Raw genomic sequence first — 24,319 nt, 5'->3', positions numbered from 1 at the left:
CAGTACTTCAACACAATAAATACATGATCTGTATATCAATAGAAACAGAATATTTGTAATGGCGGTTGCTTTAAGGGATCCTATTGTGCATTTGGGGTTTTCCCTTTCCTGTAGTGTGTTATATAGGTTTCTGTTCATGTAAATGGTCTGCAAAGGTTGAAATCCCAAAGTTCCCTCCAGAGGGAGTTTCTCTCCCACAACGCATCAATTGGACTCTTTTGTTTTCTTCTGTAATCCAGTGACATTACTATGTAACGGCTAGCGCTCAGATACATTGTGCGTGATAGGCTAAGGGGAGGGACTTATTTTAGTGGTTGACCAATCACCAGAGCCGGCTAGCTAACCAATGAGAGCAGACTGGGCCCTGTTTCAGTTTTTCTTGAGGACTATTTTAAGTCGCGGATTGATACTCAAGTCTCTAGTGAGTATCTAAAGCAGCAGAATTGTGTATGTAAGACTGATTTAAAATAAATCACACAACATGCCATTATTGCTTTGGATTAGGGCTGTCAGTCGATTAAAATATTTAATCGCGATTAATCGCATGATAGTCCATAGTTAATCGCGATTAATCGCAAATTAATCGCACATTTTTTATCTGTTCTAAATGTACCTTAGAGGGATATCTTTCAAGTTTTTAATACTCTTATCAACATATGAGTGGACAAATATGCTTTATATGTTTGTTTATTATCATTTGAACAATGACAAATATTCTCATGAATATTAAACACAACAACCTGAACATTACAAATATTCGTCTCAATTCAACCTGGAACTTCTCTCATACAATAATACTGTGTGTGTGTGTGTGTGTGTGTGTGTGTGTGTGTGTGTGTGTGTGTGTGTGTGTGTGTGTGTGTGTGTGTGTGTGTGTGTGTGTGTGTGTGTGTGTGTGTGTGTGTGTGTGTGTGTGTGTGTGTGTGTGTGTGTGTGTGTATATATATATATAGACACTGTGATGGATCGTTGAGCTATGTGCAGCTCAAGGCATATATGCTCGAATGGGAGCTGCCTGGACGCTGCAATAATGTTGCGCTGACTTTTCGTACAATGTCCCACTGTCTGGCTACCTGCATAAAGTCAAGTGCTCGGCGCAGTTGTCGGCGAAATGTCATTGAAACAGCTCCTTATATCCGTTAGCGCAGCTAGCTAGCACCAGATGCTAACAACAACACGTAGGTGTGCCTCGCTCGCGCGAGTCGCGCCACACATACACACTCCCTCCCGGTCCTCCCGATGGCCAGTCCGGGCCTGCCAGTGAGCGTGGAAGTGTGGTCTGCCACAAGCGGGCGGCAGGAGCGGGGCTGTCAGCATCAGCTTGTCGATGGTATTTTACACTCGATGCGCTCTGAAACTACGGCGGCCGAGGACAAAAAATACACATGCGTTAATCGCGTTAAAATAATTAGTGGCATTAATTTTTTTTTGCGTTAACGCGTTATTAACGCGTTAACTTGACAGCCCTACTTTGGATACATTGACAATGATTGTAGCAGGATCCATTGATTGCTTGTTTTTCTCTTTTTCATGGGATTTGTTGAGACCAACTGAAAATACAGAACATTGCCCGCCAGTATTTGTAGTATCATGTTGCTTAGAAGCATGGCAATACAGTATGATTGATTACACACAACAATAAACATAGATACAACTATCATTACATGTTGTAGAGTACCTTCTTGGTAGTAATGAAGTACAAACATCCTTGAACAAGTGTCCTCCACAACATGACATTCTTTTCTTTTGTTGGAATCATCATGTAATGTGTATTTCTCCTTGTAAATTGTCTAATGAGTTATTTTTCTGACACTCCCGCTGAAGAAAAACATGCACTAATGAGTGACATCTTGCAACAGAAGGAGTACTCAGAGTCTGGTGTGTTATAATGAGGGTTATGGTTGCAGGACTTTGGTTGGAGCCCAGCTCAGCTCGTATATTTTAATGATCGCGGCTCCCTGAACGAGTGGCTGTATTTACTGTGCGGGCCAGAGATTTAAAGACAACCCTTCTTCTTAAATTAGTCTGAACCCGCAAACTCATGCACACAAATACACACGCGTTGATGGCATTTGATCCGTCAGCAATCAAAGGAATGACTGATAGATTTGTGGTGATATAACATATGGAGGGCCTTCATGACTGAGCAGCGTAATTACCTTTCGTGTTGTGTTTACTCTTAGTGACTTCAAAGTCTTTGTTTATTTGGTTGGAATATATGTTTTCCATATTAAATGCTGCATTAAGCGAAGCGTATCCCTTGAAACCATTATTTCTGCACACATTGTTTTGATACACGTGCAGCATAGCTTTGAAGCTAAAAGCGGTCCCTCACTGCCTACACCCCCACGCTACTTTCTTCTCCTCTGTTTCTTCTCTCCACTTTATCCTCTGCGTACTCTGTTATCCTCTTCATCTCACTAACTCTTCCCTCTTTCCTTGTTTCCTCAGTGGGCCGTTTGTTGATCGAGTTCGGCTCCCAGATGACGATGGAACGAGTGCAGAAGGAAAACCCCAACGTGACGGAGGGGGGGCGCTACACGCCGCCTGACTGCCGGCCTAGATGGAAGGTCTGTTCCTCTCTCTCTGAATATCCACACATTTTATTATGAAAGCCCGTTTTGCCAAGAAAATAACTATTAAAAAAGAGAAGTCTTTATAAAATGTATGCTCAGAATTATGAGGTACTGAATCAAAATGATGGAATAGAAAAAGTTATGAAATTGGCTATCCAAACTTTGAGTCAGAAATATGAGGACATAAAAAACTGAGTAACTATACAGGAGATAAAACAATTACCCTACAATGTCCACTTACTAAGTAATTGTTATATTTGTATATTTCTCATATTTCGGCATAGTCATCTATATAAGTCTAGTCAAGTCATGTAAGTCTCTCTTCTCCACATGATACTTCTCGGAGGTCAAGGAGCTTCATAGCAGTAATAATGACACCAGTCACCCATCACAATGCCTAACTATACAGAAACGAAGGTCGATCTGCTGCCTGTCTTCATCTGAGTGCAAAATTACCGTGAGCATGAACTCAACACGGTAAATTACAGTTTAACCTTGGACTGTTTGGACAGCTGAGAACGACTCATTTAAAATAAAGAGAGATAGAGGAGGGCATCAAATCTGTCTCTTATCTGCACTGCCATCGAGAGCTGCTTCCTTGAGCTTCTTCATTCATAATGAATGAGAACCAGCTTTATGTACTTTACTGTGACATTAAGCAGCGGGAGATTTCTACAGAAATGATTTCCTGGTGCAGAACAGTTTACCGTCGGATGAAACAAAACTAATTTAAGCTTAATAATCAAATAAACACAGAATGATACATGTACATTACATTTAATTTAGCTAACACTTTTATTCAAGCGACTTCAAATTAGTGAAATCAACCATGAACATCCGACATATAACTGCAAGAATCCGGCAAGTACATTAGTGTTTGATAGGTGAAAACATTTTAAGTGCTGGTGCATTGGCTTCAAATGAGCCAAACATTTTTAAGTGCTACACAAAAGTACATGTTTACAAGTTAACAGAAACGTTTCAAATGATTCATCTTGACTGATTATTCTCATTTCTTTTTCTTTACCGGAACTGATTTATTTAGCTTCTTGCATTTCAATGGTTCTCCAAATGATGAAAATGTTTTATAGTGCAAACAAGCAACCAACCCAAACTGTCCCTGGTGTTTAGGTGGCCATCATCATCCCGTTCCGTCACAGAGAAAACCACCTGAAGTACTGGCTCCACTACCTCCACCCCATCCTCAGGCGGCAGAAGATCGACTACGGCATCTACATCATCAACCAGGTACATAAGGCGATATATGCTGCATATTTAAACTGTAAAGTAACACCAGCACCCTCATGATAGCGTCAAAGAGATTCTTGTTCAAGTTTTGTTCTTTTTTTATTTGTCCAAAAAGAAAACGTCCTCAACTACTCACAGTACTCTGCAAATCACAAGTAAGCAAACGGGTGAAAACCCTCATCTCAAAAAGTCCACAAACCAACGCAAAGATGGAAAAAATGTAAATGTTAAGGACTTTATAGGGATCCGTTTTCTGTTTACTCATGTGGAGATATGTGGACATTTAAATTAAGGTATAGTTGAACTTGATTTTTGGCTGACATGAGGCTTCCACATTTGTTTTGGAACATTTTTGTGGGAGTGCAGTCAGAGCTTTCAGAAAAAGTCAAAGTGGAAATTGACAATAATGTTATTTAAGAGCTGGAAACTGAACTGATCAATACTAATTACTGGCAAAGACCTTTTGTTTATGACAAACGGTTTAAGGCTCAGGACTATCTTGTTGAAAGATCTAATTACTAATGACAATACATTGACCTGAAATAGATTAGCTTAGTTCTAAGCATTGCCATCATCAGGTATTTCATTCATAACAGTGAAAATTATATTACTGCAAGTCAGTTTTCAGTTCAGCTGTTTCTCTTCTCTCATACCTAACTGGTCTTCATTTATTTTTCTCACACCAAAAACAAACTGCAGTGAACATCAGCAACACATTTACTTTCTCTGCACTCCGCTCAGCAGAAGCACACTGAGCTATATCGTCTCTAAGCAATGTTATCAGAGTGCATGTGGGTCTTTCACGCTGCAAAGGGCGAGACTTCTTCTTCTGCTACATTATGGGTAATGATCTCTCCTTTCTGCCCTTTCTCTTCCCTGTGGGTCTCGCGCAACACCTTAATAACTCCCCCTGTGGGACAGACCTTTGGTTCTGCCTGCCCTGCTGTGCTCAACTCCTGATATGGCAACGTTCCAGTGTCTTACTCTCTGGCCTTCACACTTAAACACACACACATGAACACACATTTTGTCTCCAATGTAAAGCTGTTAGGGAGGGTGTGTTTTGTGGAGAGAGTATTAGAGTGGGCAAAACATCCGGAGCCTTTTTCCTTTCATTCCTTCAAGAATGGGCTTGGCTCATCTCTCAATGAAATGTCCATCACTGCATCAAGACTGTTATACTCTCAGTTTATCCTTATCTCAAGGTAGTTTGGCTCATTTTACTTCTGTTTCTCACATGTCTCTTATCAATCTGACCTTCAGAGGATTTACAAAAGTGAAAAGACGATAACAAAAGTAAACTATATTTATTCAGCCCCTTTCAAAAGTGCTCAAACATGGTAAACAAAAACATGAAACTGCAATTCCCAGGCAGAACCAGGCAAATTGAAGTGCAGATAATACAAATATATCCAACTGCTAAACTATAAACATAAATTAAGCGTAACTAAAATTCATCAAATAATTAGTTCAGGGCTTCAGGAGGAAATAAGACTTTAAAACATTGTAGTATGGATGAACCATCTAAAACTATTTTTTTTGTTGCTTTTGTACCTTTTCCAGTAAATCATAGACTGTGTTGGTACACGATCCTTAAGGCACGGACACACCAGGCCGATTATCGGCGTCGGTGGGCGTCAGGCCGACGATGAGCGTCGACACGCCCCCTTCTCAGATTGGTGTGTCCCGCACCGTCGGGTCTTTTCAGCCGGGCCGACGCCTTTTCGGCCGAAAACCCGCAGATTCAACATGTTGAAACGGCAAAATAAATCACTCTGATTGGCTGTTCAGCTTAGCGAATCAGTGCATGAGAAGCGAAACGGAAGTGAAGGACCCAAACAACCTATTAAGAAGGCAAATCTGAGAATTCATTTAACTCCAGCTCTCGACACAGGTTCGGGAAAGCCCCATGAGCTTCTCGCTGTAGAGTGAAAATGGAACGCACACGCTATTTGTTGTTTGTTTATATCACGCAGTCTGTTCTTCTTCTCTCGGTGTATCACGCAGTCTGTCTTCCGGTTGTTGCCTCTTTTGAATGACGAATACACACTACCGCCGCCTGCTGGTAAGGAGAGTATTGCCACTCACGCATGCGCAGTTCGTACGTGCTTCTTGGCCGTCGGCTGAAGTCTTTGCGGTGTGTTCCAGTGCGACACATGGCCAAGACGCAGGAGACGTGAGGCGACGCAACAGTCGGGGTCCGTCTGTGTCAGTTCTTTGTTGTCAGATTGGTGTGTCCGGGCCTTTAGTCCAGCTGAATGACAGTTTAGACAGTAACAAAGCTGCCCTAGACTCATTGTGTTGTATATTTCCTACCAACAAAAGTCACACCTTGAGGTAATCTTTTTTTACAGTTACAGAGACGTCAGTGGAGCTGCTGTTTCATATTCAACTCTTTGACCTTCACTTCAAACAGATACTGCTCCGCTGCCAGCCTCACATTCACTCCTCTCTACTGTATGATTTAGAGGTTTGTTTGAAGTGGAAATTACTCCTCTTTGTTTTTAAATGAATTTGAACTTCATAGAGATTCATTCAAGCAGGTACATGTGCTCTTTTAAAGTCTAGTTGGGTCATTTCTGCCTCCTATTTTCGATAAGTTTGAACTGACCCAAAGATATTAACAGCACAGCTGGAGGCCTCTACTTTAACTTTCCCTGCAAGTAATAATGACTGAGAGTCCCGCTCTCTAAAAAGTGTTTCCAAAAAGGACGGACTCTTCAGCTACTGCTTAAGGGTGGGAAATTACTTTTGGTTTCTCAGTAATATATCTCATTTTTATGCTAATTGGTAAGAAAGGACATCTTGAGGTTAAAAAAATGTATTCAGCAGTTGCTCATCTAATATATCATTATGTAATTTTGCAATTAGTCCACAATCTGAGCACTGCTGGGGCACCTTTATACCCAGAATGTATATTAAAATTAAACTCTGGGGAAATGCTTCTTCCCAATTAGTCTGAAAAGTTAGGTAGTACAAATGCTACTCACTTTAGAGCCTGTATTCAGGACTTAGCAAAATACAGTAAGTGTGCAATGTGGTTTCTCAAAAAACAACACAAAACAAAAACTTTGCATCAGCCCATATTACAATGTATCCAATTAACTTTGCATTTTTGCTGTTACTTTGGTTCAAATACTCAAATCTACCCAGATTTGACATTAACTGATATCAAAAAACTAGCGGGGATGTCTCACGGTGCCTTGGTCTTGGCTGAAAAGTTGCGTGTGACATCATTTACATCAGTAAATACCTCAATCATGAATGTCCAAAGTGTCATCAAAATGTTGCTTTCTTACAAAAACACAAATTGGCCTTTAGCTTAGCTGTGGTGATGCACAGCCATGTGACTGGGATGGAGCTCTTTTGTGGTGAAATGTTAGCTTTTTACTTGTGGCAAATCATATAGTGGCCTTAATAAATGGAGGTTTCCCAGCAACACAAATTCTGTAAGAATCATAAAAGTGTGTTTGCCACAGATCTTATTTCCTGCACTATCCCAAAATCAATTGTGTCAAGGAAGCCCTGCGATGCTAACTTCCACGTTGGTGTACAAAAACACGTCATCATTTCGACACTTTATAGCTTCGTGTGTCATGGCCATCAGGGACACCCAGATACTCAAACTGCCAGACTAGCTGACAGGAAGTCTCAAAAACAGACAGTGAGGCAGGATGACTTCAAAAGGACAGACAAGCAGGCAGATTGAGCTGAATCAAAGCGACAGGTGGGATGTTGATGACAAGAAGTCCTGATGGCCGATTAAACCCTAACACCTGGCACCTCTTTCAGACAGGACTGTGGAGAGCACTTGTCTTTGTTGCTCGTTCGAATGTTAAATGAGTCAAAGTCTGGAACGTTTAAACATGGAGCGCCTGAACAGGGTTGGGGTGAACGGCGATAATTTTCCCCTTCAGTCCTTAGTTACAAAACAGAGAGTGGGTGCTCTGTTTTAGGAACGTTTTCATCATCAAAAAGCGAGATGTACCCCTGTAATCACAAGACAGGTGTTTCGTAGTTTTGTAACTAAAGTATGCTAAAGGAGTGAGTGGATTATTGTTCAAACCTGCTGGGAAAGCTTTTACCGGCACCTTAAAGGGGACCTATCTTGCAAAATGCACTTTTGTACGTCTTTTATACATGAATATGTGTCCCCGGTGTTCCAGGGAACTCACCAAGTGTCAGAAAACACAACCCTCTCTATTTTCCTCCATACCCAAATCTCTAAAAACGGGGCTGCAACGGATCTGATACAGACTGATCCAGATTTGAACATTTCTCTGACGTCAGGACGTAGGAGCTGACCTATCAGGGGAATGAGAGGTTGCCGTGGCATGGTAACAGCATGGTAACACGACGCTCGTAACTCGGCCCCCTCCTTTGCAGGGGGGCGTGGTCAGCTGCAGCGCATGCAAAGACAGGGTGGAGGACAGCAAAATGGAGCGAAATGAGGCATGGCTAAAATGCATAATCTGTTTGGTATTTTGAAAAAGAAAACGTATAAATATACCTTGTATAGGTATGGCCCTACAATATATTATTCAAATATAGCATGATAGGTCCACTTTAAGTTTAACATATTTTAAACCAAAAAAGAATTCAAGTTAAAACTCATCACAAAGTCTCAATTTCTTTAATAGGACATCTTTAGGGCAGCAACTAATTTCTCTCGGAGCAACTGTTTAACAACAAAACAAATTAAATATACTTTTAGTCAAGAGAAAGACACATTTTAAATCCTCACATTAAAGAAAATTAAAGCAGCATTTATTTGGCATGTTTACTTAAAACATAAATGATTATCCAATTAGCAAAGTCATCGATTTTATCCGTATTATTTAGGCTTGAGGCACTTCATGGTGTTTGCCAAGCATATATATATTAATAATAGTTTATCAATTGGGGCACAGGTCAATAGTCACATCGCAGTCTCAGCTACTAGAGAGCAACACGAACTGCGAATCTATGAGAGAATGGCTAGGTTGAAGGCTGGTCTTTCTGCATACTGCTTCCTCCTTTTCTACTTCTTTTGGAAAATGTTTAGCAGCTATCATCTCGCTCTGCAAAGCGGTGTTTCTGGTGAGGTACGGTGAGTAGGCGTTGCAGAGGGATCATGCGGAAAGTTATATAGCAATCTTGCTGTTCTGCCCTGCTGCTCTGTGTCCTCTCTGCCTGCCGAGGACCGGGCCAATGTTTGTTTTGTTGGCCAACAGCTCAACATGTAAACTGGAGAAAAGCCCAGAGAGAAAGACAGGGACAGAGCAAACAGGAAAACAGGTGACACAAAGAGAGGAAGAGAGAGGGAGGTTAGTGACAGAAGTGATGAAGAAAGAAGAGCCTTCTGCTGTTTCGATTTTTATGGGAGCTCAAGGTCGATCCTTATCGATTCATAGAGTCTAACACTCTGCAGCTATATGGGGAAGTCTTTAAGGCAACGTCTCGTACTATTTCTAAGAAAAATCAGTTAATAAATGAAGTTATGCCTAACAAATGTGTACTAACAGGATAGTTTGGACTATTTCTCGAAATCTTTTTGAGAAATATTGGGTACTTTATCTCTTTAGGCCTATTTTAGAAAGGAAATGTCTCTTTGGTGAATGTGCATCCCACAGACATGTGAAACAAAACAACCTGCTCCGGCACGGCTTTCTTTTAAGAGGTGATAAGACATAAAGGTTTGTAGATGTGTAACAGAAAGATACTTCACTGATTATCCAAATTACTCGAATTACAGATGTTGTGGCACTACTACTAAATATGCCAAAAGAGCCAATTTATATAAAGCCAATTAAAAGAGCCAAGTACCCTAAATGCGAGTCAAGTACATTCCTTTGGTAAGTGTACTCAAACGTTCCGCCACTTGATATCCGGTGGCAGCAGCATATGTGGTCCTTTCCTGAAGCTTTTCTGCCTAGTGTCCACATTTTACACAACACGAAACATTAACACTAGAACCGCCAACGGGTCAATTTTACCCGCAGCTGTTTTTTGATTGTATGTAACTTTTTTTTAATAAAATATTAAAGTCTCCCAGTCCGTGACTTTTCCTGAAAGTGTGTTATGTAGCACCCTCTGTTGTTAAAAATTGTCAATATGAAATCAGATTGAGAAAAATGGCCAAAGAAATTGCCATTTATACCTATATCCTCCAGCGGGTAATATTTACCTCATAGAAAATGCAGCGTAAACATGACGTGTTGCTATAGCAACGCCTTTTGTCTACTGCGGTTCCTTATAGATAGAGAGATAGATTGAGAGATTGATAGATTGATAGATAGATTGATAGATAGATAGAGAGAGATAGACCGATAGATAGTTATAGATAGATAGAGAGAGAGATAGAGAGATTTGTACCTAAACAAAACACAAGTCTAACACCAAGCGTTTAAATCAGCAGTGTTAGCGATATTTTATACTTTATGCTATCTGCACAAACTATATCATATGAAAAGCTGAGAGTCCACAGATTCTATTCTGTATAAGTTTCATCCCTGTGCGATCAAAACTCACTGTTCTGTATGATAAATAAAAGAACATTGTACCTTGAAAATCAATAGCGGGTAAATTTGACCCGTTGGCGGTTTTAGGTATACAGCGACCTCTGGCGGTTCTTGTGTTAATATTCTGATATCTCAAAAGTAGTCTTAATCTCTATTTTTGTCATACTTTTGCACCAGCAGAAAATGGAGAGGACAAAAAGAGAAAGTGAGATAATATGTGACCTACTGACATCTGCTTTAAACTCACACAACACCATAAGCTTCTGCTGCGGCGCTTGCTCCACTAATCCACCAATATATGACCCGCCCCCTCCCCTTCTGCCACCCCACAAACCCCTCATACACACACACACACACACACAAATACACACACACACACACACACACACACACACACACACACACTATTCAGTAACTCCTCGGCATCTGTTGGCAGTCTCAGGTTGTGTAGCAAAGGAAGGAGAATCAGTCAGCCTTAAACACAGTTTGTTCTTCTCATTCATGGCTACACTTCAGCTGCAGCACTGTCCGGCACTGCGTGTGCACCACAGGATCAGGATGGATTAAGCTCTGAGTGTTTCTGTCTCTATTTGTCTGGGCTTTATGAGGAAGGACACATTAAGAGGGACCATGTAGTTCATATGGGATGCCCCCAATGCTAACAAACCAAACTAAAGCAAAACTGCTGCAAATGACACTTCCTTAAAGGGCCCAATTATGCTGTTTGGGGTTTTCCCTTTCCTGTAGTGCGTAATATAGGTTTGTGGGCATGTAAATGGTCTGTAAAGCCTAAATTCCAAATGTCCTTAAAGACGGAGTTTCTCTCCCACACACTCCCCCCCTGCCTGAAACACCTCCATTTGTTTACTTCTGTAACATAGTGACATCACTGTAACACTTGCGCTTCTATTTGCTAGTGCTCCAACACATTGTACATGATAGGCTAAGTGGCGGGACATCTCTACGTGGCTGACCAATCACAATAGGGCCATCCAGCTAACCAATCAGAGCAGACTGGGCTCTGTTTTCAGACAAAGGGGAAAAAAGGTGCTGCAGCACAGGCAGTATGAGAAAAATAAAGCACTTTTTGAACATTAAAGCATGCAAACATGTCACAGCAAGCACAAAATACAAATATGAACCTGAACATGAGCATAAAATGTCCCCTTTAAGTTTCAAACACGCCAATTTCTGACTAGAAGCCAACCTGTTAGAAGAGACGGTTGTTATCCGTACTGAATATGCTATGCTACGGTATAGGGATGAACAATGATATTGGCATTTCAATGGAATTTGCCATGGCATGCGATGCAAACTGTTGACTGAGCAGGTGCAAGAAATTATACTTAAGTCTGAATTATATAATAAACTGTGGGCCTAGAAGACTGTCAACTTTGTTTAAAGTAAGGCTACTTTGGTTAGCTTGGATGAAGGGTTTGCTCCAGATCAGTTATATTAAAAATAAATTCTTATGTGAAAAAGCCTGTTTTATATAAGGACATTATGCTTCCATAGTGCATAACATGTGTGACCCTATAGCAATGCAAGCTATGTCTGTGTCCACTGTATAGACATAATGCCCTTGGAGAATCCAGGCACCAAATTAAATATTCAATCCATAGTACTCTTTATCGTAATTTTTTTATTCAGGTGATAGAAAGAACAAAGCCTTTTTTAATTATCACATTCATTATTTTCTTATCTGCTAGTAAAGGGTGCAGGCCTGGGTGAGATATTTAGACGTAGACCTCTGAGAAGAAAGGAAGAGCTGTGGAGGATTTTTCTCTCCATCTCCTGAAGTCTCAATTTCTCTCTCTTTCACCACCACTCTAGCCCGTGCCTGGTTAATGCACTTTCTGTCTTCTACTACTAGAAATTGAAGATGTAAAAAAGAAATGAGGGAGTTTTCCGTGCGGTTGACCGTGGAATAGGATATTGATCTAATGAGTGACAACTCTGTTTCTTTCCTCGTCGTTGCCCGCTCTTCAACTTTGTGTCAGTGTTTGCTGGAGCGTTGTTACTGTTTTGTAGAGAAACTGTACAGTAAAATAATGTTCTCGTTGCACTCATTGAGTCCCAGGTGCAAACAGCTCGATGTGATTGCACGAACCTGTGTTGTGATGAATTATAGATTTAGCTGCATCTCCTCCTCTCCTCTCCCAAAAGTACTAAAATGCAGGATGTCTGCACGACCTCTGGTTCAGATATCCATAAACACCACCAGGATCGTAGTGAGATAAAAACGATATGACCTTTTAAAATGTAAAACAACTAAAGTGTCTTCCTTAACCTTTAGAAGCAAGGACATCTTAACCCACACAGACACTGTATAAATATGCTCCCTAAAAACACATTTATTGACTTATTTCAGAGGAGGTTGGAGATGATGTTTAAAACAAAACGTACTTAAACGTCCCATACAGTATCATGCTTTTCCGGTTATTACCCGTCCCCTTGTGTGTTATGTAGCTTGTTATGCATGTAAACGGTCTGCAAAGTCACAAACCCTCAAAGTACACCCTGTAGCGAGTAAAACACAGAAAAGACCTGTCTATGCTGCCCTAGAACGCCTCCTTGGAGATTTTTCTTTTTCTTCCTGGTACTAAGTGACGTAACGACGACCCAAATGGACCCATTGGTCCAAATGGACCAATCCGCGGAGCCGTTACGTTACGTCCGCGGAGCCGTTACGTAACGTGTCACACGTGTCACACACACACACTCAATCTTTTCTCAGCTCATTTGCTGGTTGCTAACGCCATTTTAACACATAATAACTGATGTTCCGCTGTAACGGTGGTGGACTCATAAGAACAGAGTGGGCGAGCTGACCAATCAGAGCACAGTGGGCTCACAGGGAGGGGGGGGGGGCAGGAGCTCCAACAAGGCGTTTAGGACAGAGAGTGAATATACATGCTATACAGAGATGCTGTATGAGAAACCAGTGTGATTTTGGAAAATTGCACAATGTAAATCTATTCTAGTATACCTCAACAATGGAATTATGATCAGTAGAGATGGCCATGACATGGGACCTTTAATATATATAGTTTTGTTCAATATGATTAGATATCACTGCTCTCTCTAACCATTTGTTGGAAAAGTAAATGTAAAAAATCAACAACATTGGAACCCACAAACGTAGACCGAGCACATCCTTAAGCAGTGGATTATCCACCATAACTATTGATACATCAGAGACAACCTGTCGCACACATTTCACACGAGCACTTACAGATGCTTCTTTTCAAAAGGCTGATACTCCTTGCAGTACACATGCAAAACATTAGCTGTGTGCAGGACAAAGTGTACAACCATAATTTGAGTCATGGCGAATCAGCAAATTGACATTTTAGCGATGCATAATTAAAGGAGCCTTTTGTCCCCCAGCACCCCCTTCAATCAAGCGTCCATTAACACTGAGCTGTTGACACAGCAAAAGACAGCGAGAGAAAAGGCAAGGATGGTCCCTGCGCACAAATTATACCACCACATAATACAGAGTGTGAGGCTGGTGATGTACTTTGCAGAGTTGTGTCTTGCTTCTAACTTCTAGACAACTTTGTATTTTCCCAAATGGGCAATAGGAGGCCCTCCCATTTGACATTCCTGCCCTCCCCCAATAAACACGTTTTTTATTATTTATAAAAATAAACAAATTAATTCTTTTTATTTTTTTAATTACAAATAAACTGTGAACTTTAATGCTACGATTGTAGCAGATGTCAGATAGTAATATAAGAGTAATACATGAAAAACAGGTATGAAATACTATGACAGTAAAACAAGAATAGAGTTTAAAAGGGGAGTGATTTGTAAAATATCCATAAAGAAAAAGTAAATATGTTAACAGTTCTGTTTCATGTGGGTGTTGAGAGATGTATCCATAGATCTCTTCATTTTGCTCTCAAAGTGCACCAGATTGATGCATTTAACTTCAATATTAAAAAAAAAAATCTTCCCGCGGGAGCATGCCCCCGGTCCCCCCTAGAGGAGGTTAGGTCCACCCCCCACTTATAAAAAAAATAGCACTTTACCCCTGCTTACACCTATATGCCGTGAGCTGATTACTGAGCCTTCATTGTAACAGTCGCGGGTACACTGTGTATGTGCGCGTGGGGAGTGTTGCAGTAGAAAATTAAACTGTAGCGCCCGGGACATTAATGGGAAACCCTACATGTTTGAGCACCCTCTATGAAACGTCAAGTTACCCCACAGCACCTCCAAAAGAAAACCTCTGGCGCCGCCACTGGCCGCGGCACATGAAGGTTTTGTGTGCCCTCCCATGAAAATCATATGCCCTCTCTGTAGATTTGTTCTGGCGCTGGCTCTGCCTTTTATTACATATCGTCTGGGTTTTTACTCCCTCTAACTCTTCCATCACCCCATTTCCCTCTTTTTCTTTTACCTCCACTCGGGGCCATGGTGTTGTGATATTTGGACAGCAGCCCTTATTTTTTCACACTTTCAGCGTGTGCTGTCGGACCAACAGCCAAACTTGACGACCTTGCTATTCAGAGAGCTGAGAACAGCTGTATGAAAACCTTCTAACCACCTTGACAAACCTTTGTTAAAAAGGCCTGGAAATGTCACTCTGATTCAAACCCATTCGTTCCTCATTCCTGTTGTTCCCAAAGCGCTCACCTCCAGTCTCACGGAGGCACTATCTCTGCTCTGTTTACCCCCGGCACACAAGAGTTGGCATAAAAGGCCAGACTCATAAACGTCTCCCTTCCTCTGTGCTCGTAAAGGTTATGAAAGAGGTTCATTATGAGCCTACTCCATTGCTTTAATGCTTATTAAATGGATGTTACTTTGCCTGATTTTGGCCTAAGTGTCTGGTTAGATATTGTGGATTAAATAACATTTTCATTTGTGCTTGTCTGTAAAGCAATGATAGTCTCCTGTAGACTGTAAGACAAATATTAGTAGAGCGGACTATTTCACAGTTGGTTCATAGATGTTGGATGCCAGACAAATATGGATGTTATTTTGAACTTTTGTATCCGTTTTGGACAGGACAGCATGTTGATCCTGTTGTTAGGGCTGTAGCTTACATCAATGTAGGTCTATAGAACAGCTGGAGTCTTTACCTTGTTATCAACAACGTTTTATGAACTGTATATAGCAACTCTATTTCCTGTGGGTAGGCCATCTCTATAAAGGATTTCAATTATGCTTTAGTTGTCCAGGAGACTTGAGTGGCAACCTGATTGCAGCATCAATCAATCAATCAGTCAATGTTTATTTATATAGCCCAATATCACAAATGTTACATTAGTCTCAGTGGACTTCACAGTTTGTACAGAATATCAGTATGACAATGCGACACCCTCTGTCCTTAAACCCTCACATCGTACAAGGAAAGACTTCCAGAGAAAACCCCACAGTTTAATGGGGAAAATGGGAGAAACCTCAGGGAGAGCAACAGAGGAGGGATCCCTCTCCCAGGACGGACAGACGTGCAATAGATGCCGTGTGTAAATTGAAAAGATAATACATTTGCAACATACAGTAGGTAGTCCAAATGTTTGGAAATGCATGTGTCTATAATAAGAAGATGAATCCACGAGGATATCCATCCAGGACTTATGATCCAGGACCACAGCAGCAGGCACAGCCACGACTCAAGATCCAGGGCTCGCAATCCAGGACTCACGACCACAGCAACACGATCAGCCATGACTCCGGATCCCGGCGTATATAGACACCAAAAAGAAATTTGGGGAAGCTGGGTTATTCGGAACATGAGAGTACACAGGTACAGACAGAGAGAAGGAAGAAGTAAGGTGTCCCCCGACAAACTAAGCCTATAGCAGCAAAACTAGGGGCTGAATCTAATCAGCCCTAACTATAAGCTTTATCAAAAAGGAAGGTCTTAAGCGCACTCTTAAAAACGGATAGGGTGTCTGCCGCCCGAACACAAACTGGAAGCTGATTCCACAAATGGGGAGCTTGATAAGAAAAGGCTCTGGCTCCCATTGTACTTTTAGAGACTCTAGGAACAACCAACAACCCTGCATTCTTGGAACGCAATGCCCTAGTTGGACAGTAGGGTATAATGAGTTCTTTAAGGTAAGATGGCACCTGCCCATTAAGGGCTTTGTAGGCGAGAAGAAGAATTTTAAATTCTATCCTGTGTTCTATAGGGAGCCAGTGTAAGGCAGCCAGAACAGGAGTAATGTGGTCCCTTTTCCTAACTCTGGTTAGTACACGTGCTGCAGCATTTTGAATCAGCTGAAGCGACTTAACTGACTTCTTCAGTCAGCATGGGCGCAGGGAATCAATATTAAAGTGCAAAATGAATGTTATAATGGTCAGACACAATGGGAATATGACACGTCCTATTATCAGATACCTAAGATTCAACTAAATGGATGGAGAGAGAGAATGTATTAATAAGGGTTATGCTTATTGAGGTTATTTCAAAATGGAGAACATTTATAAACCACCAACACATTTTCAATATTCTGCCTCCAAAATGTATTTTTTTATAAAGTCCTGCATCCCTTTTTTTATGCCTCTGTATTTTCTTTTGTTTCATTCACTGCATTTCATCCTTTGAGCAGACTACTGACAAGAAAAACAGAGGCTGCACTAAAGATGGGCTGTAACAGTGTCAGCACTATTAGAGATTACAAGTGGGGACACGGCCATTGTGTAAAACACACAGCTCTGAGCCATAAGCATGGGGAAAGAAATAGTGTTAGTCGTAATTGTTACGAAAATTGTCCCAAAATGCTTCCCATTTATTGTCGTTTCCTCCTAATGGCTGTGCAGTGTGATTCCAAAGCAAGATGTAGATACAAGAGATATCCTGTAACTTTCTATTGTCTGTCATTAGACGAGCACTTTGTTTTCCTCTCATTTCTAGACAGACCTTTGTCAGCACTGTCACTGTGCCACTGTGTGGGTGTGTGTGTGGGTGTGTTTCCAATCCCACTTCTTGAGCACATTAGGCAAAACCACAGCATCTCATTTGTGTGATAGTGTTGTGCTCCAGCATCCAGATTTAGAGGCAAATGCTGTTTGCCCCATGATGCATTAATACCAATAATAAGTGGAGCTATTTATCATGAGTTGCTTTTCTTCTGATGTTTATGAAAAGCTCCGCTGTCTACTCGGGAACATATTTAATGATATAGAATACACACATGCACGGCATATTTATTGAGACATGTTTGTTTTATCAAGTGTTATTGAGATAAACTTGTCATTGCAAGATTAGTCAATATAATGCAACACTCAATGCAGACTAATTTAGGAATAACATAGATGAATGAAGATAATATGCATATGGATATGATTTTGCCACATGTTTTTACACAAGTAATTTACTTTTAACAGAATGTAAACGTACTGCTCTCAAGATTAGATTAATGAGGAGGTTACACATTTCCATTTTGTTACAATTTCCTTAAATATCAACAGTTTCGCCAAGATGTTTTACCACTGTATATCAACTTAAGTCTTTTGAGATTTTAGTAGTTTTGAACATAATACACGCTTCTTATCTAATAGAGATATTTGATCAATGCATTGTTGGTTTTTAATGATAATAGATTGTGAGCATATCATATTTTGAATATCACTTTGATCTGGATGTAAAGCTTTAAGTGAGTGTGCCAGAAATATTTCGTATGATTAATAATTACAAAGGAGACAACTGCATCAATTACAATATAAAAGTCAAACCAGGAATGTATCTGGTATCAGTTCTGTGCTTACAACGACAGTTTGGATAATACCTTTACTGTAGTACTCGTTCCAATAAGTTAGGGTAACTTTGTTTTTGTTTTTACGACCTGATTGTCTATCTTTTTTTCGTTTCCCTGTAATAATGTTGTGCCCGTATATCAGGATGTTTGTATTAGCAAAAAGTAATATGGTTTTAAGTTGTTGAATATCAGTACAGTTCTCACAGTGCTTGATGGATGAGGCAGTAACCCCCTAGAAAAGTATTAATTACCATTAACATACAACTTACAGATGTGGAATGAGTACTCATGGTGTTCAATTTTTAAACATTATGGCTATTGCTATTACTTTAAACGTATTAGACCAGCACTTTGGCACTTCAGTTTTCATTTATTTTTAAACTCACTCTTTTTATATTATAACCTTAAAGGTTGAGATTTGACAAGAAAGTCATACATTATGCAATATGTCTGATGACCTACAAGCTCCTTAAAAGGTTTCACGCTTTCCCTGCGTTAGCTGTCCCTCCTCAACCTGAGTGACCTGATGTGTGCTGAAAAAGTTGAATGTATATTTTAGTCAAGGATAGTGCTGTTTCCTTTTATGATGATGGATGCTTTAGTGATCAATAATGTAGCGTCTGCATGATGGCCGATGGGTTGTAGTATGATAGCAAGTGTTGTAAAGAAGCATCCCTCCGAGCGGACTGACCTTCAACTTGATTATGTTTTCCTCTCGATCAGCGGTCAGAGAACCTCTGTGAAATGAGAAAAGGCTTTCCATGTCTTGATGAGGGAACCCACGAGGATATGAGCAGGGATGAAGCACCATATTAAATCTGTATAAGATAAAAAAGCGGCATCTTTGAAAACAATACGTATTGATTTGGAAAAATGGAGAAGATATTGTTCTCCTCAAGGTCTCAGCGGGTGAAGCCTGTTGTACTCGGAGCTGCTGCACAGCGAACGCTTCCTTTTGAAAAATGAAACCGAGAGAAGAGGTCGACCTTCGCTCTTTGAAATATATCATTCTGTCTATTTTTTATTATATTATTCTGCATCCTTTTTACAGTGGGGTGGAAGGCTATTGATTCGTAGGAGTTAAAATAGAAGAGTCAGAAGATTGACTTTGATTTGTGCTCAACAAGAAAATAAGTATGTAGTAAAGCAGTAAAGTCCATTTTAATGATGGTTGCTCAAGGGGATTTCAGTTATTGCAAGTTATTTCTGATTTATGTTCCGGGAATAAATTGGAGTTTATAAATAAATATGAATGAATACATATAAAGAGCTGTATGAATCTATTTGTGGTTTTATCACCCCGAGATTCGATGATTTTAACAAATCCTGAAAACTACTTTACTTAAGTATTCAACGGAGCAGTAAATAAAAAATTCAAATTGTAAGATGTAAGATGAAGACATGGAAACTGGAAATGTTGACCCAATTACTTAATTACATTATTAATTATACTCTCCAATCCTACCAGGACTTGGGTATAAGGTCTCAAACAGGGCAGAAACAAAAAGATAATATATATTCTGCAGAATGCGACGTAGCCGATTCGTAGTAATACAATGTTATGAGCTCTGACAACAGAAAACTCCTCAGGTAAAGCTTTGTAATTGGCCCTAAAGTTCCCTTACGCAATAGTTTCCAAACAGTTGCCATTACATTACATTTATTTGAAAAAAAGATAAAGACATTTGTACATACTTATGAGTTGTTTTATACTGTAGTTTTTTAATTAGCAATACAAAAAAAAGAATTTATAATGTTTTTTTCACCATAAACATACACATGATATGGTCACACACATTGGGAAGGCCCCAGCGGTCATTTACATTTGAGTCATAAATATAAAGGCCGCTACACACCCACCTGAGACCAAAGAACGCGTACCGAAGGCGTCCCGACTTTTACGTCGCCTGCGTCGGCTACGCCGCCCGCCTACGAACACACCGCAAATACTTCAGTCGACGAGTGGCAATAACTGTCCTTACCAGCAGGCAGCGGTAGTGTGAACAGCCAATCAGAGTGATTGCTTGGGCCGACTTTCTCTGACAAGGTGAAAAGGTACCGTAAAGAGACGACGGTGCGGGACACACCAACCTGAGTAGGGCGCGGCGAATGTCTGACTGCCTCTGACGGCCTCTGACTCCCAAAATCGGGTTGGTGTGTAGCCAGCTTTAAGGTGATAATGAAGTTTGGGCACATTGGACACTCACAAACTCATATTACAGATTGGAATGTAATGGTCCCTGTCTGAGACATGATAAAACATATTTTGTAAATGGAGAGCAGATGTGTGTTTGTGTGAGTGGATTGGTGGGAGGATGTTTATTACAGCAACCGGCAGCAGATTTAATACGTTTTGTCTGTTGCTAAGGAAGCAGCCATCGACCCTGACTACGGTGTGTAATAGGCTATAGTGTATCTCTGTCTAGCTTCACGCTACGCTCTTCCTCCTGCCTTTTGTCTTTGATTCTTCAAGCATTTCCCGGAGAGTGTGTTGGCCGTTGATGACTCATGGGAATCGTGTGTGTGTGTGTGTGTGTGTGTGTGTGGTGTGTGTGTGGTGTGTGTGTGTGTGTGTGTGTGTGTGTGTGTGTGTGTGTGTGTGTGTGTGTGTGTGTGTGTGTGTGTGTGTGTGTGTGTGTGTGTGTGTGTGTGTGTGTGTGTGTGTGTGTGTGTGTGTGTGTGTGTGTGTGTGTGTGTGTGTGTGTGTGTGTGTGTGTGTGTGTGGTGTGTGTGTGTGTTGGTGTGTGTGTGTGTGTGTGTGTGTGTGTGTGTGTGTGTGTGTGTGTGTGTGTGTGTGTGTGTGTGTGTGTGTGTGTGTGTGTGTGTGTGTGTGTGTGTGTGTGTGTGTGTGTGTGTGTGTGTGTGTGTGTGTGTGTGTGTGTGTGTGTGTGTGTGTGTGTGTGTGTGTGTGTGTGTGTGTGTGGAGAGGTAATTCAGGGAATCATTGCCATTCTCTCTCGTCCTCCCCCATGATGGATTACCAGGCTGGGGACCGACCTCACAGAGCCTGAAGAACCACCTCACTGTGGCATGAGTCCATAACATTAGCTTTTTAACAAGGTATTCAGCGGAGACAAATAGCACAAAGATCTGTATCTGCCCATGCATGTAACAGATTATTTCCCCACTGATTGCCTTTGTTAGTTTACTAGTTGCTTTGTTATCTTGTGACTAATTTATGAACCTCTGAGTTTAATACATGTGCTACAACTCTGTCTTCAGCCTAGTGCCATGTTTGCAGATGTTCTTTAATAGCTGCAAAAGCAAATGTAATAGATGTGTCTTACATGCATGAACCTTTTCCTGGGTGTAACCCGTAATCCTGAAAATCCACCAATTAAGACCCAGACAATCATTTGAGTTCAAATATTTAAAAGTCCTATGACATGGTATAATTACTTCCTAAATGTTGTGTATTCAAAATGAAATAAGGTTTCACGTTATTGAGAGGTTCCTGATGACTTTAATGGTGCGATTTATAGTTATCAGTGAAGATGCCATGCTTGTAAGGATAAAGCATTTATTTTTACCTTGAAGTTAATTTCGTGGGATCTTTGAGGCCCTCTCCATTATGGGTGGACAATGGGCATGCATATTGGATTTTAGACCTGTGGACATGTCCATATTGTTTAACCTTAAATCCTGTTTCATACAAATTACCTTTCCATACAATGTGACTGAAATCTCAAGTACCTTCTGAGGGAAACTTGGTTTGTCCCATACTATGTTCGCAGTTTTAAACATTTGGTTACATTTGTGAAAGGAAACAAAAGTACTGCTTTTGTTTAGTAAATGATCGTGTTTTGGATTAATTGACATATGTTTGTTAGGTTAAGTTACATACGTTTTGTACATAATGTTATTATTATTATACTCACATTTTCCTTTTAGAAATATACACATCAAAATGTTTGTGTTGCTCATAAATTATGTTGCTTTTGGAACACCCTTTATCTTCCCCAGACTCACTTAAAGGTGCCCAACCTTACTTATTCAATACATTGTTACCTTCAGATATGTTTGAGCAGTTTTAAAGTACATTGAAGGGTTTTTAAATAGATCTCATTGATGAAGTGTTGTCTAGAAATACTTAAAGTGATTAAGCTCAGGGGCAGAACATTTTATATTGTACAAAATGTCCAGTGGTTGAACAATAGCAACATGAACAATGCTCAAGGTAAAGAACATCAATTAAAATAGACCTGTATACTGCGTCCTGTAACACAAACCTTGGAGAAATATTGTTTTGTTAAGTATCAAAAAACTATTTAATTACAACTTCAGCTTTGAAATACGAAAACAAATGTTGAAAAAATTCCAACAGCAGTGATCATTTAGATGATCAAGACACATTTTAATGTAAGGGAAATACTGCTTCATGTTGCTTTACAGTACTCCCCTTTTCCCTGAGCTATCAGATAGGGTACTGTACACTCCTCTGAAGGATCTTAATCTGTGGTAAACGTGCGCTGGGGAGACGGAGGTCGCACGCTGTCTTAGCTGCTCAGTGGGATACTGCCATTTTCTTCCACAATCCCTCTTTTTTATATTTTCCCCCCATTATATGGATGACATTTAAAACGTTGCAGAATAGAGGGCAGCTTCTGTTGTGGCTTAATTATAAACTGACCCGAGGTCACATCATATCACCGAGAGCCTTGGCATATTATTCAAAGATTTAAAACCAATGACGCCCTGTTGCAGAGCGACTGCAGCGAACAGATCCAGCAGAAGAGAGGATGTTTTATTTAACATGCTTTCAATCAGCACAACATTATAAATATAATGCCGTACTGTGTAGTATTTTGGTTTCAAATCTGCTCCCAATATTGAAATTCATTGATGTTCTCAGCATGTGGCTGGAAAGAAGTTTCTAATACAAAGATGAACTAATTCACTCTAATCCTCTTATGATCAAACCAATTCTGATCCTCTAAATCCAAAACAAAGATATTCAATCAAATCCACTATAATCCACTGTAGCAAACTTTCTGCAGACGAAACATTCTGTGGCGGGTTTAAACTTAGTTTTGATTACATTTCTTCCTGAGATTGTCTTTCGTTATAATTCCATGCTTAGAGCTAATTAGACTGTTAATTAGAAGTTTGAGAGGTGTCTCTAAAACACCTTGTATCTTCCACCCCACTTTCTTTTGGAGTGCTAATGAGCTGAGACTTTTATGCAAATATGTATGTTTATTATACAGAAATGTATCTCTCCCAATATTGTAAGTCTATAACAGAAGCCAAGCATACTTGCCTAAAAGTGTCAAACCTGTATTTTAAAGACTACCTCGAATCTGATTCTGATGTTGCCATTATGTGGCTCTTATCTCCACATGAAGGCTTGTTTTTGTTGCAGAACTTTTATGTTAGCTTGTTAAAAATACAAATCTTTTCATTTCTGTTGACGTCACATACTGTAACAAGCCCCGCCCCCTTAGTTTATTTGCCTATCAACCTAGCGCTCAATTCATCTGCACTATAGGCTAAACTAAGCTAAATAGTTATTCAGTTCCAAAATACTTGTGACTAAATGTTTTCTGCCATTGCAGATCCACTGTGATACGTATGTTGTAATGCACATGTTATGACAGAGAATACACTTTTGGAAAGACTTTTTTTGGCATCATCTTTGGCTTTTGACAATCTGTTCTGATTGTTCATTAATTCAAGCATTTTACTTCTTATGCACTTAAGAAAGGGAAACATTGGGAGATGTTGTTACTTTTATGTAATGGTTTAACTGGTCCGGCCCACTTGAGATCAAATTGGTCGGGACTGTGTGTGGCCCATTTAAAGTGGACCTATCATGCTATATTTGAATAATATAGTGTAGGACCATACCTATATAAGGCATATTTATACTTTTTTTTTTTCAAAATACCAAACAGATCATGCATTTTAGCCATGCCTCATTTTGCTCAATTTGACAATTTATAGCTCTGTTTTTGCAAGGGTTGATTCTGTGAGAACAGCACCATCTACTGGCCTGGCATATGTACTACAGCGTCTCCAGCGCTTTCGAACGCCAATGCCGTGGTTGTCTTCTCCTGATTGGTGGAGTTGGCCCAATAGCCGTAGCGCCACCGTCCTGACTTCAGGACAGTGTTCAAATCTGGATCAGTTTTGATCAGATCCGTTGCAGCCCCTTTTTTAGAGATTTGGGTATGGAGGAAAATAGAGAGGGTTGTGTTTTCTGACACTTGGTGAGTTCCCTGGAACACCGGGGACACATATTCATGTATAAAAGACGTACAAAAGTGCATTTGGCATG

At 40.3% G+C, this 24,319-nt stretch overlaps 1 protein-coding gene across 1 annotated transcript in view; it reads left to right on the top strand.

Annotated features, from left to right (window-relative positions):
• Positions 1-24,319, top strand: part of b4galt2 (UDP-Gal:betaGlcNAc beta 1,4- galactosyltransferase, polypeptide 2) — a 142,654-nt gene that overhangs the window by 65,209 nt on the left and 53,126 nt on the right. The window contains exons 3-4 of the mRNA XM_034137204.1: positions 2,452-2,570; positions 3,708-3,824. Coding sequence (XP_033993095.1) covers positions 2,452-2,570; positions 3,708-3,824 — 236 coding nt within the window. The remainder of the gene's footprint in view (positions 1-2,451; positions 2,571-3,707; positions 3,825-24,319) is intronic.

Source organism: Trematomus bernacchii, unplaced genomic scaffold, assembly GCF_902827165.1.
Source record: "Trematomus bernacchii unplaced genomic scaffold, fTreBer1.1, whole genome shotgun sequence".
Lineage (NCBI taxonomy): Eukaryota > Metazoa > Chordata > Actinopteri > Perciformes > Nototheniidae > Trematomus > Trematomus bernacchii.
Note: the sequence above shows the minus strand (reverse complement) of the source record. Positions and strands in the feature narration are given on the sequence as shown.